This window comes from Boleophthalmus pectinirostris, unplaced genomic scaffold (assembly GCF_026225935.1).
Source record: "Boleophthalmus pectinirostris isolate CB_2022bp ecotype Guang Dong unplaced genomic scaffold, ASM2622593v1 HiC_scaffold_15, whole genome shotgun sequence".
Lineage (NCBI taxonomy): Eukaryota > Metazoa > Chordata > Actinopteri > Gobiiformes > Gobiidae > Boleophthalmus > Boleophthalmus pectinirostris.
The window spans coordinates 32,509,935-32,530,125 of NW_026571070.1; the positions used below are offsets into that span (position 1 = coordinate 32,509,935).

Consider the following 20,191-nt stretch of genomic DNA (forward strand, 5'->3'; position numbering starts at 1 on the left):
CAAATGAGAATGAGAAAAACTTGTACATTAAGGCATTAGTGACACATGTTCAAAAGAAATACATGTTCAGTTGTACCATATTTTCCGGGCTATTAGGTTTATAAGGCGCACTGTCATTGAATGGTTTATTTCAGAACTTTTTTCACAAATAAACCACACCGGACTTTAAAGGAAACACAACAGTGTGATGGGTGAGTGGTTTTGTTTGTTTGTGGCGTTCACAGTGACTCTGGGCTTTGTTCAGTTGTGGCGTGTAGGGAGGGTGTGTCTGGGACCAACGGATTGTCGGCGTGTTCGCAGTGACTCAGTTGTTCAGTTGTGTCTAGAAGTGGCACATTGCACTCGCTTTTTTGGTTCGTTCCTCTGTTCCGTTCCTTGTCGGCGTGGAGTGATGAGTGTGTCTGTGGGTGTTTTTTGCTGTGTGGTCGCTGTCTGCTCCGTGTGTGCTTGCGTGCGCTACGGGTGGTGCGGCTTTGTAGTTTACTGAAGTCGTGCTGGGACACCCGAGTGGATTCGTGTATGGGGCGCTCTGGATTGCAGGATGCGCGGTCGTTTTTTGATGGGGTTGGAGGCTTAAGAGCGCGCCTAATAGCCCGGAAAATAAACTGAAAACAGTGAAGAAAACATACATACAGTTTACTAAAACTTCTCTGAGTTGCCGAGTTGTTTTTGATTGTGAGAGCTGTTGTTAGTGCCACCTCTTCTTTTAGTTTAGTTCAATCAGTGAACACAGCATGTCTTTACTCAACCAAGGATGCCTTTTGTTGAACCAGGTTTTTCCATTAAATGTTGTTTTCACAGACATATTTCTAGATGACAACGCAGAATTAATCTGACTCACGTTGTCAAAAAGTGGTTCTGACGCAGCTCCAAATACAAAAGGTCTAATCAAAAACATTTAAATTAAAATCTGACAATTCTGATAACATGAGCCACTTGTCTTGTCTACAGTGACATTTAAAATAATAAATAGGAAAGGAGAATGTTATGTTTTTGTGCCTGATTTTTAAAAGTATGGCATTATGAATCAGTTTTTAATATTTCTGTGATTTAGTTGGATGTTTATCAAATTTCAACATAAGACACCAATATATAATAAGTGGTGCTGGGATGACCTCATGGCGTCTGGGCGGTGGACTGACCAAACCAAAGTGCTTCTGGTCCCACTGAGGCCTGCTAATGTAGCACGGGCCCTCAGACACACACTACTGGGACATGCACAGAGGTACAGCTGCACGGACAATGGGTTTACAGGTTCAAATCATGTTAGGTTTTATGTTACAGTGTCGTACATAATCTCTTAATGGCCCACCTGTTCTCACAAAAAAGAACTGGGATAATGTAATCATTCTGGTTCATTTTGTAAAGACTGAACGCTCAAAGAAGAAAAAAAAAAAAAAAAACTAACAAAAAAAACCTGTATGGTATCAAACTAACATATTTCCATGGAGACAAAGAAATTACATTAAGAGGCAAAGTTACAACATGATGGCTGAGGCTAGCACTCATGGCTCACAGCAAGAAGGTTCTGTGTTTGATTCCTTTCTGTGAGGTGTTTGCATGTTCTCCCTGTGTCTGGATGGGTTTCCTCTCGGTTTCCCCCATCAACATGTACAACAGACAAAATCCTCTACAAATCCTCTAATTTATGTAGTTCTGACTAAGACTAGCTCAAGATCTGGAGCTCCTGAGGACATGCAGCAGCAGCACTGAAGGATGGGTCAAACGCACAGGACACAATTCCATATGTGGAAGCAAAGTACTTTAACTCATGTTAAAGTAAGAATGCACGTTTTTGAACATACAAACACAGTACTGTTGAAGATTCCACGAAAAACAGTAGCATCTCCATGGAACAAGCTGATGGCCGACCCTCCACCAGAAAAGTTACATAATGCACCTTTAACCTTTAAGTGCCAAATCTTGGTAATACTTAAACAGCTGAAAGTAAAATATTTGAGGAACTCTACACTAAAATAAACAGAATGGAATATAACTTTTAGTAATAATAATAATGCATCAGTTTTATATCACTCTGTTCTGGACACTCAAAGATACTCTACAGAACATTATTCATTCACTCCACTCTCAGTGGTGTAAACTACTATTGTAGCCACAGCTGCTCTGGGGCAAACTGACAGAGTGAGGCTGCCAATCTGCACCATCAGCCCCTCCGACCACCACCAACACTCACTCACACACACACACACCATTTTCACAGTTTTTGTGAGTGGCGCCCCCCTGTGGCACCTGACTTTCCCAGTGGTCTCCCATGGAAGTCCTGACCAGGCCCAACCTTGATTAACTTCTAAGATTTGACAGGATCAGGTTCTGACAAGTCGATATGGCCACTTTTACTGATTGAATTTGCATGACCATTAAAAAAGACTAAAATCTATGCACCTCACCACTACTGCACCCAGAAACCTACAACAACTCTAGCCTATTTCAAATCCAGAGTGCTTTGGCATGTGGTTTTGTTCAGTTTAATCCCTCTAAAAATATGGAACTGAATCCTTCACGGTTTGAATAGAGTTTTTGTGTTCTTTGTCCAATCACAGTGGTGGGTATAAAAAGCCGTGCTGATGGCTGAGGTGCGGGGGTGCATGGATGCTACCAAGACATAGCGTCTTGAGCTAAGTCTATTTTTAGCCTGTTGCGTTCCTTCTTGGCCCGTCACAACACCCACATCCTCTCCGAGCATCTATTGTTTCCACGCTAGCTCCTCACCCCGTCAGTCGCCAAAGAAACTGCCTCTGGTTGCCATGGGAACGTGCTAGGCTAATCAGAGTGGCAGTACCAAATAGGTGGGGTGTAAAGGGGGCGGTTAAGGGGTGGAGATGGTGGAGGGGGTCATGGAGTTCATTCTGGAAGAAAAGATGGACTGGCAATGAGGATTGTAAAAAAAAATAATGCTTGTGGTATCTAGAAATTGCAAAATAAAATAAAAATAAAAAAGATATGAGCAATAATCAAACGCAAGTGGCTGTGGTTTATTGAAATCTAAATTTAGAACAGAAGAGTAAGAAGATCACAGCCTGCTTACCTTTTCTTTCAACTAATAAGCTCTCACTACATTAATATAAATACACTTTCTCTCCCCTCTATGCTGTGCTACAGGTCATCTATTGTTAATCTGCTCTAGAACAGCTGCAGCAGAAAAAAATATCAGTCTCCTCAGCCTCTCCATCTCCATCTCCATCACCACCACCTTTTCCAGTTCTCGGAGGTGATTTTGTACAGATGTCTGAGAGAGAAATTGCACTTAACTATGTGCCAGTCCCACACTGCCAGCTCAGAACTTCTTAGCCAGACTGGACAATAACATCACAGTGTCTCAAGGGTTAGAGTCTGGAAGGTCCAGTTCTTTCAACTCTCTGACTACTTTAGTATATTCTACAACAATTCCTAAATAACAACATACTTATTTACCATATTTATGCTGCATTCTCTTGTGCTCAGCACTCAGGGAAAACTGACCTCCACCTCAAGAAAATGTAATGGAACGGCCAATCAAGTCAGGGTTCCAAAACACAAACTTGGGCTGGTCGGTGGAGACCAAGTCAGTTGGATTTATGTCACAGCAAAAATGTCAGCGCACACAGAGAATTCTCTTTTTTCATTTTGATGTGTTCAGTTGTGTATGTGTAGAGAAAGTGTCTTCTAAAAACTTTGCAGTGACATTTAGACTTTCTTTCATATTATTTGACAGTAGACACAAGTTTTTTTTCTGAACATGTAAAAGTCAAACTGCCATAATTGAGTTGCCAACAGCTGACGTGAGCTAACAGACTCTATTAACAGGAGCGAGCGATACTTGACGTTACATTAAACTTTCTCGTGAATCCTTATTTTCCCCAACTGTTCCAATGGAAAACATTTACAACGGATGTAGAGTGAACTGACTTGGTTTTACCCACTACCAACATTCAATAAAACACTGCAATAGTTACAATAGCACTTGACCAAGGGAATAGGGACCTTAATTGTGCCTATTCAGTACATTGAATTTAGTGCTTAAAGGGCCACTAAAGACCAAAATTAAAATTTTCACCTGATTATCTGTGTAAATGGGTCTAAAATAGAAACATATACCTATGCCTGGCCTTACTTCATTTTAGTGCATATTTGTTAAAAATCTGACTTGTGGGTCAAAGTCGTGTCTGTAACAGCCTCTTTAGGATCAAATACGGCCAGTACAATTGAATTTCCAGGTTGGACAAACAATGAGTCAGATGCAGGTTATGACGTGACGAGCACAGACACTGGCGTCTACAGGCAGTATGTTAGGAGCCCCTCTCAGCCCCGCCCTGACCTGGCACCGCCCTGTCTGGAGAAAAGGGAAACGGTGTGATCCAAGCACAAACGTCCGCTGGGTTTCAAAGTCTGTGCACTGGTGTTGGATTGTTGTGGCTGTCGGTCGGCTGTCAACCATCGCTCCAGAGCCCGCCCCACGCCCGGGAGGGTAGAGTAAAGTTTCAGGAGGGTGTTTAGCGGCTCTTTAAATGCTTTCTCTTTCAAACAAGATCAACAGAGCAAAAGAAAACAAAAGTATGCAAACTGATTTGAATGAAAAAAACAACAATAAAAAACTGAGGTATGTCTAAATGAACTGTATTGGTATAAATGCATGTACTGTATTTATTGTTTTAAATGTATGTACTTCAAAAATGCATCTAGTACAGCCAACACCAACAACTGACACATTGAGTGAAGCAGTTTAAATCAGGCTACAAACACACACATGAAGTTAGCTGTGAAGTGAAACTTATTTCAGCACTAATATTATCCAAACAAGTCTGGGGAAGGTTTATAGACTTTAAAAACACATAGTAGCACTTCTGGAGCTGGGATCAATCACTATAACTTGTATACAAACTAGGGCTGTCAAAAGTAAAGAAAATCTGACATTAAAGGATATTAAAAACTAGATACTCATTTGAGCAGGTATCGATACTAAAACGTCCCATTGACAGAACAGTATTGAACCTTTCCTGAATGTCTTTAGAATGATGTTGAGTTGCATCAGAACAAGTATAAGAGCACATAGACTAGAAAGTACTACGATTTAATGTTGAAAATCACATTCTGTTGTCTAAAGAAAGTGTTCCATTATCATCGTGGTATTGGAATCGGTATTGAGTATCGAGTGTGCTCCCCTCCCCTCTCGTCTGCACCAGGCTGTTCATCAGGTGGAGAGGATTATTGCAGATTGTGACAGCTCTCCTCGCACATCTCATTTCCCCGTACACTCAGAGGCTGCGGTAAATCCCCCAGCAGAATGTTTCAGCTGTGGCTAAGGCTGTTTTGATGTCTTTTTAAAATCATTAATCCATACACACATCCTCCTACAGTCACTTTTTCACCCCCGCTTTGCTGTTATACAAAATCATCATCTTTCGTATGCAGCAAGTCGTATCTGTTTTGTATGTTTCGGTATCCGCAGCTGCTTTGTACCACCACATGCTGAGAGCTGGTTAAATAAGAAATCCTAAAGGGCACTGGCTTTTTCAATGCATTCAATAAAGAAAGCATAAAGAAAGAGCTGATGACTTAAAGGGCAAGCAGGTGATGTCATTTTTAAAGTGTGCATACGTACAAAAAGTTGTGTACGTTGCCATGTTAACTTTGTGATCTACAAAAAGACAAAGTCAAAATAAGCGAGTTCCAAATATTTGTCTGTTGGGCTTTCAGAGCTGAGACTAAAGGCAATCTGAGCCCAAACATAAAAAAGTGAGATTTGGACTAAAGTTTGTACACTTGATGTTCCACAGGGCTGTGAGAAATTATTTTGGAAATCGATTAATCTTACTATTATTCATTTGATTAATTGATAAGTTGGTTAGGTTGCAAAATATGAAATCTAAAACTGAGATGAAGCTGAAATCATGCAGTCTGACAATATCTTCAAAAAGTATATTTGCAACAAAAACCTATTTTCACTAAAATACAAAGTCTACACCAGGAGTCTCCAACCTGTAGCTCAGAAATTACCAGAAGCTCTCCGCCCCCGTCCAAGTATCTCGCCAAGGGATTTCTGAATCATTGTGCAGAATAACAAAAATGTGGTTAATTACAAGCCTATTAACACTGTACATGTATCATTTTGAAGCCAAACTTTGTGCACTAATAAATGGAAAATGGTTTATATTTTATTGTTTTATAGGCATGTAATTGTATCCAAAGCTTTTCCCTCTTTCTTATAATTGTCTCATTTTCTTGAAGCTGCTAAAATGAGTAGCTCTCAGGCATTTCAGTTTTGTAAAAGGAGCTCACCGGAAAAAAAAGGTTGGAAACATCTGGTCTACACATTGTGTTATTTTGATGTGATTACTGTGTGTGTAGTACAGGAGTCTGTTTAAAGACAACTCAATTAGTTGATCTTTTCAATAATCAATTAGTTATGATTACTCAATGAGCTTTTTACAGCCCTATTCTGCATCTGTGGAAAGGCAAGCCTGCAAGATACTCACCATACTATGGAACAAAACCTTGTAGGAAATGCAAAGATATGTTCTCAAAAGCCTGTGCTGGACATAGTGCACTACTAAAACACACAGAATGATGAATTTAGAATAAAAATGTAAATAACCAAAGTTGCAGCTTATTGTAGCTCTCTTCATTAAGCTCATCACTTGATCTAGTTGGCTGTAATCGACTAAGAACAGTTTTACCGCAGTACTATAGCCAATATAACGCAGTAAGCTCACTCATCTTGCTAGTTTCATTTTGCCAGCAGCCACATTAAATATCTATCATTTCACCCATGTTTCAGCCAAAGACATTAGGATTATTCCATCTTTATTCAACTGGGAGCTGTCTTGTATCTGTCCAAATTGGGCCAGATATTAAAAAAGGCTTCTCAGAGAACCCAAAACTTATGCACAAAATATGTTCTCCACTACAGAGATCAACAGAACCCTACAGTCCTGTGCTGCTGTGTCATTATCATAGACCATCATTAGTGCCAGCATCTGCCACCGTTTCTGCACCAATAGCAACTGCTCTTTTGTCTCCATGGCAACGCACACCCACCCCCACTTTTTTCCAGGCTATTTACTTTTTCCATATTTAAGATAATTTTATGTACGTGACCTTTTTACGCGTCTCTCTTCAGGACCGTCGTTCGCGGGCATGTGAGCCGTCACGTACAGACAGAGTGACTGCGCTAATGGCGTCATTATGAAGCTGAAGCCATTTAAAGTGTGAGAGAAGTTTGTCTATAGAAGGTGGAGGAGCAGAGCGTAATGATGCAAAGGGAATTGGTAAGTTCATTAGAGCAAAATAAACATCCTTACTAGAAAAATGGGCTAGTTTTCAGGCCAGATCAATTTGCACAACTAATGGATACTAGAGATCGACCAATATGTTTTTTTTTTCCCATGACTAATGCAGACACACATTTTCAGAGCTACTGATGTCCCAAATGCTCTGGCAATATTTTATGCAGATATACAGGGAAGATTTAAAATGAATAATTTGAAATGACTATGGTTAAAGAATAAACTGAAGTAATCCAAGAGTTGTAAGAACAGGCATTAGTCCAGTCTGGCTATGCTTCCTTTGTAGGGAGTATTATACCTCTGATGACATGAGCTGGCAGTGTGGGGATAGCTGGTACTGTACAGAAATATGATATCTGTATCAAATACACCATATTTTCCGGGCTATTAGGTGCTCTGGATTATAAGACACACTGTCAATAAATGGTTTATTTTTGAACTTTTTTCACAAATAAACCACACTGGACTTTAAAGGAAACCCAACAGTGTGATGGGTGAGTGGTTTTGTTTGTTTGTGGTGTTCACAGTGACTCTGGGCTTTGTTCAGTTGTGGCGTGTAGGGAGGGGGCTGTCTGGGACCAACGGATTGTCGGCGTGTTCGCAGTGACTCAGTTGTTCAGTTGTGTCTAGAAGTGGCACATTGCACTCGCTTTTTCAGTTCATTCCTCCGTTCAGTTCCTTGTCGGTGTGGAGTGATGAGTGTGTCTGTGGGTGTTTTTGGCTACGCGGTTGCTGTCTGCTCCGTGTGTGTTTGCGTGTGCTGTGGGTGGTGCGGATTTGTAGTTTACTGAAGTTGTGCTGGGACACCCAAGTGGATTCATGTATAGGGCAGATTGTGGGGCGCGCGGGGTCGTTTTTTGATGGGGTTAGAGGCTTAAGAAGCACGCCTAATAGCCCGGAAAATACAATAAATACAGTGAATTTTTCAGGAAACAGGAAAACAAAACAAAAAAGGAAGGAAAAGTGTTTTTAAACATCTACAATCATGTTTAACTACAAACATGTGAAGTTACATTTTGATGCATTAAAGCTCATGCCGCACTCTGTTCAATTGTTCAACTAAAGCTTCTTCTCCTTTCTCTCAAAAGACTGGCCTGTAGTGGAGCTTTATGACTGATGACCTAAACGTTTTTTTAAAAAAAAACCTGCAAACTGCCTCACTCTTGATATCGTCCCGCAGATCTTCTTCAGGTATGAGAACAGCACCTTCTGCTCCCCTTATATAAGTAAAGGGACTGCACCTTCAAGAGTCATGATCCAGTCACAGCAGTAAAAAATTATACATTTACAATTAGACCCCAGTAAAGATGTACGCCGATCTCTTGTGTATTAAAACAGCTGATGACCTCATAGTGAAAATGGAAACTTATGTCCATATCTTAGAATGTCATATTTCTTATTACTATGCTACACTTTACACTACACTGCATTTCAAGTTAGGATCAAAAGACAAACTGCTAACATTCCTGCAATTTGTGCCAATCTACAGAACCATGAAGTAATACAATGATCATACTTTAAATTAGCAATACATCTAGATCTGTCCCTTCCCTGGCTTTGTCCTGTCTGCTCCTCTTGTGTTCCAGAGCTTATGCATTTATCATATGTACTGCATGGCTCAGTATGTAGGACATACTTTGTGAACCACAAACAGAAGCTGTTCTACTTAAAGTGAAAAGTGAGCGACCCAGAAGCACCTCACAAAGCCTCTCACCTGACCATTACATAACACACGGTCTCCTAAAGAAAAGAGTAAAGAATGAAAAGTCAGGTTATAGGAAGGGATTTATTAAGGCATAGCCACAATAATAATATTTAATCCCTTTAGGTACATAAGCGGCTCTACTCTGATTAAACTGTGGCTGACCTGAGTGTTTCAGCACCATGGACAGAGACAGGACAGCTGCACACTTCAAACTCATCCAAAAGAACCTGAGCTCACACGGTCACACGTTGGACAAGTTCAGGTAAGTTAATATATTCATTTGATAGTGATAATGTGCGCACCAGACACCTCTCTAATGCTCATTTATACCATATACTGCATGTGAAATATGAGCACAGATATTTCAGTCTGACAGGTCGCCCTGCACATCACTAATGACTATTTTTTACTCCTGAAACCAGCAAAATACCTTGTTTTGATGTACTTTCCATTTCATGTCACCTTTGAACACTTGAACTGCTTGTACTAGCTGAAATGAGGACAGAAGCATTTTGAAATGGTTGATGTAAATGTGGGAATGAAATCAAAATTATTCCAGGTATGTTTTTTTTTTTTAGATGTACAAAACAGATTACAGCATGGCCAAAAGTTCATACTCGAATCAGTTTGTCCTTTAAAAAGAAGCTATGCCTACACCTCACAACAACTTTTACCACAACAGCAGCAGTGTTTCCTACAAATAGAAGAAATAGAAGAGACTATGGTGGCCCCCAACAGTCTAAAATAGGAGTGCACTGATCCAGGTTTTTCTATTCTCATAACAAAAATGTAATAAAAAAATTATAATAAAAATAGCATCTTTGTAAAAATACAAGTTTAATATCATGAGACGATCTGGGCCAGAAAATCATCTTACACCAATTTATAGACCGAAACACAATGTTGGCTGAACCATTAACTTGGAATCAATATCGACGCCCGATATCCAATACCAGTATCGTATCGGTGCATCCCTAGTCTAAAAAAGAACATGGACTAAAATTTGGCATAACAAAATCTAAATTTTGTTGCTCCTTGCATTATCATAAAAATATAAAAAAGTAAATACTGTTCAAAAAGACGGCTTAAAGGTGCAGTGTGTAACTTTTTAGTTGGGGGTCTGTCACCTGCTTGTTTCTATGGATATGCCATTACTCTGCTTGGAATGTTCCACACTATGACATTAAACAGCTTACATTTATTAAATTACTGGTGGCAAAGGAGAAATTAAATGTGTCAATTGGACAAATGTTTATTTTGGTTGAATACGTTTGACCAGTTGACAAATTGAATTTCTCTTTGTCCATGGATTCTACCTGAGACTGAGGGATTTTACACTCAATTACAGGTGGTTTTATTGATTAAAAATACCTAGAAAAACAGACATTCTAACTGTGAGCAGGGTCGCCTCTCTACAGATCTGACCTGTAACTTGGTCTGATTTGGTTTGTTTGATGGTAAAGAAGTTTAATGGCATTCCAGTCAAAACAATAACATCTCCATGGAGAAAAGCATTTGACAAACCCTCCATCAGAAAAGTTACACAATGCACCTTTAAAATAAAATACAGGCAATTCAAACAAAGTGACATTCAAACTCCACAAATAGTATGAAAGAAAATTATTTATGTAGAAAGTAATCGTGCCACCATAGTCTGAAAACCTATAGGAAACACTGCAATAGTATGAGTCGTCCACCACTAAGCTGAAGTATCAAAAACGTGCAGATTTTTATTTGCATTTTAACATCAATAACAGATTCAAAACAATAACCGCTTGTATTTCAGACTTTACTGGACCCAAGCCCAACGTCGCTATAAAGAAGAGGTCTTGGATACTATAGCCCACAGTGGAGCGTGTATGTGAGAGGACACAGGGCCTGTCCACAGTCCTCAGACCGTCCCCGGGAGTGAGCGCTGTACTGAGCGGCTCTGACCCCCGCGGTGGTCAGGAGCAGGCTAATACAGACACCTCCCCAGGAGCGGTCGCACTACATCAGCTCACAACACGCAACAATCCTAACCTAGAGGAGAGGGGAGGAGAGGAGGAAGAGGAGCCGGACTGTACATGTGTCCCTCCCAGGCTTCCGTAGCACAGAGGAGTCACAACAGCGTGTGGTAAAAATAGCGTGCTGGTACTGTAAACTCAGGTCAAGATAAAGACAGCTTTAAGAATTTTTGTTTTGAAATTGACGGGCGGAAAATGAAGCAGAAAGAAAAGGTATAAGTAAAAAGCATCGTGCAACTTTTCTAGTAAAGGGCCTTCTACCTGCTTGTCACCATGGAGACAGACACGTTTAATGCCATTCTGTGGAAATACGACCACGCAGGTGACAGACCCTCAACAAGAAAGGTTACATCGTGCAACTAAGATATTAACAGCCACTAAGAGGAGAATATATAACAAACATAGCTAATTAAAAGTTCAATCTTAAATGGTGTAAGCATTTCATGAAGTAAGATAAAGAAGAAATAAAGGACTAAACTAGAGACCTGGACTAAGACTAATCTAGGACAAGGTCTAAACAAAGCATTTTATTTTATGTCGCATTCATTACAAATATAGTCAAATTCATTATCAATCTTTTTTTAAACTAATCTTTAATGTTTCATTAGTAGACAGATTATTTTAAAGGGCACATATTGTGCTATTTTGGGATCTACACTATGTTGTCTCTTCAGAAGCATCCCTGGAGCTTTGTTTTGTTTCATTCAAACATTTAACACCTATGTATTGAGGCTGTGTTCTTCTCTTACACTGAAAACACTCTGTGCCACCTTGTGATGTCATGTGGTTATACAGAAAGTGCTTGAATGGATTTTTAAACTTCATACACCTTTTAAAAATTCAAATTCAAAAACATTTATTGTCAATTTTCATATGAAACATATGAAGAATTGAAATTATGTTCCTCACTCCCAATCTTCTAGATAAATAACACATTTTAAATATAATTTACTAGAATCATTTGGAATTTCAGCCTTGGAATTGGTCATCTCTAGTGAACTAAAATAAAATACGTAAAACTAAAAGCTGTTCTGTTCATTTAGAGCTTTGGAGATAGACAGACTAATGATAAAGAGTTACTCAAACATGTGAATGAAACAAAACACAACTCCAGGTCTGTTTCTGAGGAGGGAACATTCTAACATGACTGAAAGCTCACAACAGTCAGTTTTGCATAATATAGGAGCTTTAATAAAACCATAAACAAAATAAAATATGTATAAAACATAATAAAGCCTGTAACGTTCAAAATGTGCAAACTTATCAGAAAAAAATCATTTTAAACCAATATTTCTTCGCATTTTTGATGAATTTTCCAGTTGGCACTTGAGTTATACTTGTACCACATTAGGAGGGCAATTGTTCATTCAAATCCTGGCAAAATGTTGAGATAATGAAATAAAAAACATTGCCCAACCACCAAATCAGTTCCAGTAGTAAAATCCAATCGCAGTAGATGGACTGGAGCACTGTTTGCACTGGGTGGCACAGAGCTGGCCGTTCAGTACAGAGAGCCCCAGAACAGACTGTCACCAACACTGCTCACACTAATGCAACAGCTCACAGTCAGACATTTTACCCAACGAAACACAAATGAACAAAAGGGACTAAAAAGAGGGCAACTTATGTAATGGAGTAAATACACTAATCCTGTGGACAATATAAAAAGGTATTATGTCAGTGTGAACCAATTCTAACTCATTCTGACACTTTTCTAGACCTGTTTTGCCAGATATTGCCAATATTTTTTCTCATATTTTTCAATCCCATTTTTCAATTAAGTTCTTCTTATTCAAACCAGTGACTTTTAGTAATCAGATTCACAAATATAATCAGACTCACACAGAACGCGCCTGATGACGTGCGTGAAAACAGATACTAAATTGTGGCTTCAAATTACAATTTTGTTCCTATAATATGTAATTCTTTCCCTCATTTTAGCCAATTCATTCCCACACTTTAAGAAATTTGTACCTTTGAGTAGGGAACAATAAACATCAAAAGGAAAAAAACAAACAAACATAAATTAATAAACATTTTTTGCTTTCTATGGTAAGCTCTTGCCAAATGAACGCAAATCTAACACCACGCCCCGTTTTGTTTAACTGGAAGCAATTTCTTAAGATGTGGGTCCAAAATGGCTAAAGTGGGGGAACAATTTAAATAAAACGAGGGAATGAATGAGCTAAAACAAGGGAATGAATTATTAGTTTGAGGCCGTGATTTCGTATGTTTTTCTTCCAACCCGAAAATGTATAGTAAAAACAGAACATTCCAACTGAACTGTAAAAAGATGAGTTTGCTCTATCTAAAACAACAACAACAACAACAACAACAACAACAGAAAAACAACAACCAACACTGAATCAATTGCAAACTTGTAAGAAAGAGCCATGTGAGTCACTATATGACACTTTGGGATGAGAGGTGATTGGCTGTTTTAATAATGGTCCACCATGCTTCACTTTTTCCATCAGAAAAAAAAAAAAAAAAACTGTTCTAATGCTCAGCTAGTGTCTAAACATTCCTGCCGAAGGGTTTGTGAGAGCAGACAGCAAGTTAGAGAAGATTTAAACGTCCTTTGACAATCTACCGTAAAATCCGGACTATTGAACACACCTGAATATAAGCCGCATCAAATAAATTTTAACAAAATTTTAAAATTGTACATATATAGACCACACTTGAATATAAGCCACAGGTGTCCACGTCTTCAAGAGCGTTTTCAAGTTACAGCCGTCTGCTTTTATCGCCTTTATGCATCGAGTCAGTTCGTCACGCTGCCATCACCAAAATCTCACCATCGACTCACTGATGTCGAGCTCACGTGCAGCAGCTCTGTTTCTTTCTTCCACAGCCACATCAATCACCTTTAACTTAAAATCTGCATCATCTGCATTTCTTTGTGTGTTTTCCATGAGGAGGGTGTGTGTATGAAGCGCAAAATAACTGTTCAAAACACAATCAAATGAGCATCTTTCTCTGCGCATCACCCCCGTCTCTCCCCGTCCTCTGTCCTGTCTGTATCATGTCAGTGTCTTGTAGTATTTCAGCAGATTTCAGACTCTCTTGGGAGCGGGGCTTGTTCTATCAATCAGGTATGAGTGGATGTCCAGCTGCTGAAGTTTGAGACGTTTCTTCTCGTCATTTACACACACAGATAAGACGTATCCCCCTCACTAATGTTCATTTAGCATCATAACTTATTTTATCACACGGCGATAAACTATTTGAGTGCACTGACATTATCACTGGCTAGTGTCACAACTTCATGTGAACACTAGCTCCACGTGTCACCGCACACACAGCGGTGTTTTCTTCACTCAGGCTGTGAGCGCATCTGCTGTGTTGCCAAACCATAGACTGTATATATGAATGGACAGTGTGCCAAATAAAAAATCTGTCCACATATTAACCACATCATTTTATAAGCAGCAGGGTTCAAAGTGTGAGAAAAAGCAGAAGAAGAAGCAGTCTATAGTCCGGAATTTACAGCAGTATCGAAACTCAAGATTCGTTCAAGCAAGTCACATTCTCAGGGCAAAACTGAACCTTTCCTGAATGTCTTTTGAATGATCTTGAGCTGTATCAGAACAAGTAGAAGAGCACATAGACTAGTATACACACATGGACCACTATGAACCTACCTGTACCACTGAGGGATTACACACATATAAGATACTACAGTGATTTAATATTGACAATCACATTCTATTGCTTAAATAAAGAGCTTTTTTTATTATTATTATTAACTGGTATTGAGCATTGAGTCTCTAACTTAGTATCGAAATACTGTTTGACATTTTAGTATCTGCTACTGCTTTTACTAACTGAGGACTGGCTGTAGACCTCTCCATTAAAAAGATTCTCACTGATCATTGAGAGTTTTAAACCGTTACAGATGTAGAGGCTTGTGCCAGAGTAAATTTCCAGTCTGGATACAGTGCATGTTGGTTAGTGCACTCTGCTGTCTTGTCTTGTACAGTTAAGCAGCCCCCTGATGACAGAGGCACACCCCTGGCACCACCAAGGCTCTTATTACTGTGAGGCAGGGTGAAGGCAGCTGTGAGGGGCTCAATTCTCCACATCTCTCCCTAAATCCACATCTACAACAAGGACAAGAGCGGGACAAACTCAAGGATACACATGTCCACTAACATTTCTGCTCTGACTCCATGTTTGCTTTGACACGAGCGGACCACGCGCTTCTCTGACTGGTCCGTTCGCCTGTCAGTCACACCATTCAGAAGTCTTGCTTTTGCTTCCAGGCCCAAATGTCTTTGTAAAGTATTGTAAAAGCGCGTGGTCTTAGCTGGTAAAGCAACCATAAAAGGTTCTATACTTTAATTTTTATTATTATTATTATTATTTTATTGTTTTACTGTCCATGCACATTTCATACTTTTAAATTTTGTTTCAGATTTTTTGTTCAAAATCGCAATACATCCTCCACTCTTATGAGAATGGTGGAAATTCAGTATTGCAACAAAAAAGTACAAGAATTAAATAAGAATAAAATTTATTAAAAATATGTTGTTGTTTTTTTCAGTATTTTACTAATTTCATTGTTGTTGCATAATATAATTTCATATTTTGTTTCAAATTCTAAATGATTGCATGCTCCTGTCATGTGGGAATGGATAAAGTACAAGAACGGCAGTGAACAAGTAAACAAAATAAGGCCCCGTCCACACTAGTGCGTATTTGAGTCGTTTTCATGGATGCAGTGTTCGACCACACTAATCTGGCTGATTGAAAACAGCTCCAGAGATGGAACGATCTGGTGCCGCCAGCTCCCACGAATTCATCTGAGTACAGATCTGATCCACTGATCCAGCACTATGTGGATGCCTGAAAACACTGATACACTGATGTAGTTCTATGCTCTGCGAAGTAATTCACCACCAAAACACTAAGAGGCTAGAATATATGTCCATTCATATAAACAGTCTGTGTGTACGACCTGCAGACGTCTAATCTCTGAAAAGTTTCACATGAACCATCTTCAAAGCAACAGAACACAGAACAGATTCACCATCAGCAGAACACCCCTCTGTCACAGAAAGAACACTCATATTCCACTGAGCTGAACCGCATCAGCGCACAATAACAAACTGTTTTTTGAGCACTCAGTTTATGCAAATGAGCCATATGGTTTTAAGTTTTGTTTCTGTAAAACGTCAACAAATATGCTCAAAGCTGTGTGGATAGGGAAGACTTGCGGACACAGAAACAACGTGTCATACGGTGATACACTGATTTGTTTCAGTGTAGTCTCTTATTTTTTTTGTATTTCTGTATTCATTCATTTATTTTTTTCTTTATTCATCATCTTGCCCTTGCATCTTTTATATAGTAAGTTTCAGCTTCTTCATTCAAAATGACTGAATATCCTCTTATGGGACCGTGCAAAGTTCTTTATAAAGTTATTTATAAATGAAAGTTCATAATTTAGTTTAGTACAAACTGTTTAGCTAAATTATAAAACTCGACTTTACTTTGAATATTTATTGACTAACACATTTTTCATTATATCGTGCAGCCCTGAGACTCACATCTCACTTCCTCACACGCACATCCTTTATTATATTCCTTTTATTTTTTCTCCCAAGTTGCCACGTTGAAAAGTTGCACTAACAAGCTTTAATCGGCCTTCAGATGGACAGATGTAACATCTCTGTGACAGAACATCCGTTTACACCACACATTTGGTCGAGAAGTGACAAATCAAACTCAGCCTCAGCTATTTTTACCTCTGCTCTCGCCCGCTGCAGTAAACATGGACATTTCACAGTCTGCTGGAGCTAATGGAGCCGTGCTGAGCTAGTCTGACAACAGCATACATCACAGAGCGCAACACAAAACAGCCACAAATACAAACTGAAATTCTGAGATTTTTCAAACTCTATAAGTTTAGATGCACCATATGAAAAAAAAACAAGTTCTCTCAACCCCAGTCATGGTTAGAACATTGAAATAACAGCTTGCACATACTTTTACTGATTCTGTCTTTTTATAGGAACAATGCTAAGGATGTATTGAAAACTTGAAAGCTTAAAAGAACCCACACAATTCACAACTTGACAAATAAAGTTTCAGTATGCAACTTTATAGGCAGTCATGTTTTTTTTGTTTTTTTTCCCCCCGATTTTACTTGTTTATTGCACTGAAAATAGTCGAACATGTTCCCTTACTGTGAGAGGGCTTGCACCTCCGCAAACCTGACTGGTCTAGAAGAAGGTGTACTCATGCTTTTTTCCATGGAAATGTCTTTGAATATAATTTTAATCACAGGGTATTTCATTCAACGCATATCTCCATGGAGAATATTCCAAAGTATGGTTTTAACTTTCTATTTCCATGGAATAAAGTGGGTGACATGCCACCTCCAGAAAGTTACATACTGTATCTTTAAATCAAAACCTACCATCTTCTGGTGTACAAAAACTAACTTGTGTAAACAGAATTGCATCAGGCCTAATGCAAACCCAAAATTCTCATCTGAATTGCCTTTTAATTTCAGACAAATCTTCCAATCAACTTTTGGAACAAGCAAACAAATTAAATGATCAAACCTTTTCCATTTATATTTTGCCATTTTAAGTCTACGGGCAACCTTGAAATTTCCACAATCGTACCAAAAATGAGCATGAATTGTCAGAAAAAAATGACTCACCTAAAAGTAGATCAGCAGGCAGCAATCAGCACATACAAAGAAAGAGAAAAACACCAGTCAGAATTTGAAATGACCAGAATTGACAAAATCACAGATTACATTTATAATCATCTGATTCCAACAAGAGATTACACACACTGATTAGTACAAAGATCACCCCACACTTGGATTCAAGAAAATGTTATCACTGTTAAAAAAAGACAGTTTTGATTGGACAGTGCTGTGAAAGAGAACGGTTTTGATTTTGGTTAGTGACCAGTGTTCATCATCAACAACGTGATTAAACAGGAGAACATCAGTCCAACTTTGTGTGGATTTGTAACTAAAGGGTTAGACAGAGAACATTCCAAAGTGAGAGCTGGACGTGGGCCCGTGCATTAGTTACAAGACAAGAGAAATTTGTCATTGTTGTGATCATGCGAGGAACAAACAACTTGGTGGTTAGTCTTCTACATCAGTGATTCTCAAACTGTTGGTACAAGCTCAAAGACTCTTTCATCAATAATCACTTTAAATGAAATAAATGAGGCCCAAATTGTGACTTATCAGGACTAAACCAGAACTAAACCAGGTTTCAATTATGACTGAACAGCGATGAATCCAAGATTAAGTCAGTTTTTAATATTATGCCTGGGCAAAGAATCAAATTGTAATCAAATCAAGGTCCAATTGTTACAAATCATCAAGACAGGTCTGAAGTTGGAGCTTTTCTGTGTGTGTTAAATGGCTTCAAGTCTGTCTTGTAATGATCAGATTACACATAATTCATAATAATAGGCAATAGCAAAAAATGTGTCATGGTGCTCAGTCCTATTTGAACCAACACTAACAAAATTAAATCATGTCTAAACCAAGATTGTTCTAGAAGTAAACCAGATCCAAACGATACCTAAACCAAACCTAAACAACCCAAAAGACTCCTGAGCACCACAGTTTGAGAACCACTTAATCTAACATTTTTTCAATCACATTGGGCCTAAAAGCTGGTTATCAAACATCATTGATCTACACAAGCAAACGCTGGAACATCATGCGGATAGGGAGGTCTAGAACTTCTACTGTCCAGCGCTGACACCAACCAACCTTCAACGGTGGGAGAGACTGGCGAGACCTCCGCAGGGTCCACCACTGGATCTGCAAAACTGGGGAAGAAGGGCTTGGCGGATGGGTTAAGCGCAGACCCAGGTGCAGGGGGTGAAGAGGGGCTGATTGCTTGGGAGTCTTCGGTTGGAAAAGGTATAACATCTGGTGAGGTTGGACTCTTTGAAGAAGATGACTGCCGTGACTTTCTGGACTTCTTGGTGTCTTTGGGTTGGGACTCTTGAGCCGTAGTTTTCGGGGACCGCAGAGGAGCTGGACTTGGTGTATCGAAGGAGAGGCCGAGGGGCAGCTGGTGCCCAGAATTATCAGTGAACTCAAAAATATCATTGCTGCTGCTCACTTGGGATTCGTTGAGGAACCACGAAGCGTCTGATGGAGACAGTGGTGGAGCAGATGCCTCTACGTCATCCTTAGCTGGCGGGCTGGCCTGAGACGCAGAACTGAACGCCGAAGTGTCTCCATCTGGAATCACTTGGGAATCTTGGAGGGGTGTAGTTTTGTCAAAGATGCCGCTGTCCACCATGTCTGCTGCGAGAACTTCCGCTGAATACGGATTGGGGAAGGTTTGGTTGCCGTTTTCCAGATCCATCAGGAGGTCGAATGAATCATCAGGTTGGTCGGCCGCTGGGAAGGAGCCGGGCATGGTGAATGGGGCAGCGGTGGCTTTCAGCTCGCTGTTTAGCACCAAGGGGCTGATGGGATTGATTGTTGGTGCGAAAACATCTTGTGATAAAGGAGTTGGGATGAGATCTTCTTCTGCTGGGGGTTCCGGTCTCCAGTTGTGTTGGTCAGAGAAGGGAGAGTCCACGGCACCAGAACTTCCAAGATCCATCATGACATCTGGGACAATTTGGGGGGTAGCGGCGGAAGATGGTACGAAGGGTTCTGCCATGACGCTCCACTCTTCTGGAATCTTCTTACGGCTTTTGCTTTTCTTGCCTCTGCCTTTGCCGAGCTGTTCCTCCCAACCAGCCTCCCCCCTGTCCCTCCTCGGACCAATCCTGTTGTAGAAGTCGTCTCCCGGTGTACTTTCTCCCTGCACCTGTGCCTCGGCTGGGCCCCTGCTCTCCGCATGCTCGAACGCTCCTTCATCTTTCTGTCGTCTTTTCTTCTTTTTCTTCTGCTTTCGGTCCAATCCCTCCGTTTCTCGTTCATCACCGCCAGCATAAGCTCCGCTCTCCCGGCCTGGCCACCCGTCGGGCTGGTCCTCGGGGTTGGCTCCGAGATGGCCGGCGTGGCGACTTATCACCGTGGAGACGCTGGGGGTGAACGGGAGGTCTGAGGCCAAGCACGAGCCTTTGTTGGGCCAGGAGTCGCCTATTGCACCTTGTTGTGGATGGAGAGGGGATAGTTTCAGTGGAGGAGATATTCACAGACACATTTTGTTTTAAGTAAAGCATTGTAAAATAATAGCAACAGT

The 20,191-nt window shown here is 40.0% G+C and overlaps 1 protein-coding gene across 8 annotated transcripts in view; it reads right to left on the minus strand.

Annotated features, from left to right (window-relative positions):
• LOC110165553 (microtubule-associated protein 4) overlaps positions 1–20,191 on the minus strand; it is a 171,525-nt gene that overhangs the window by 52,878 nt on the left and 98,456 nt on the right. For 7 of the 8 annotated variants that reach the window (XM_055150708.1, XM_055150711.1, XM_055150709.1 and 4 more), the window contains one exon: positions 18,754–20,097. The exons of the other annotated variant lie outside the window; for it this stretch is intronic. In XM_055150708.1, the coding sequence (XP_055006683.1) occupies positions 18,754–20,097 (1,344 nt within the window). The remainder of the gene's footprint in view (positions 1–18,753; positions 20,098–20,191) is intronic. 8 annotated transcript variants of the gene reach the window in all.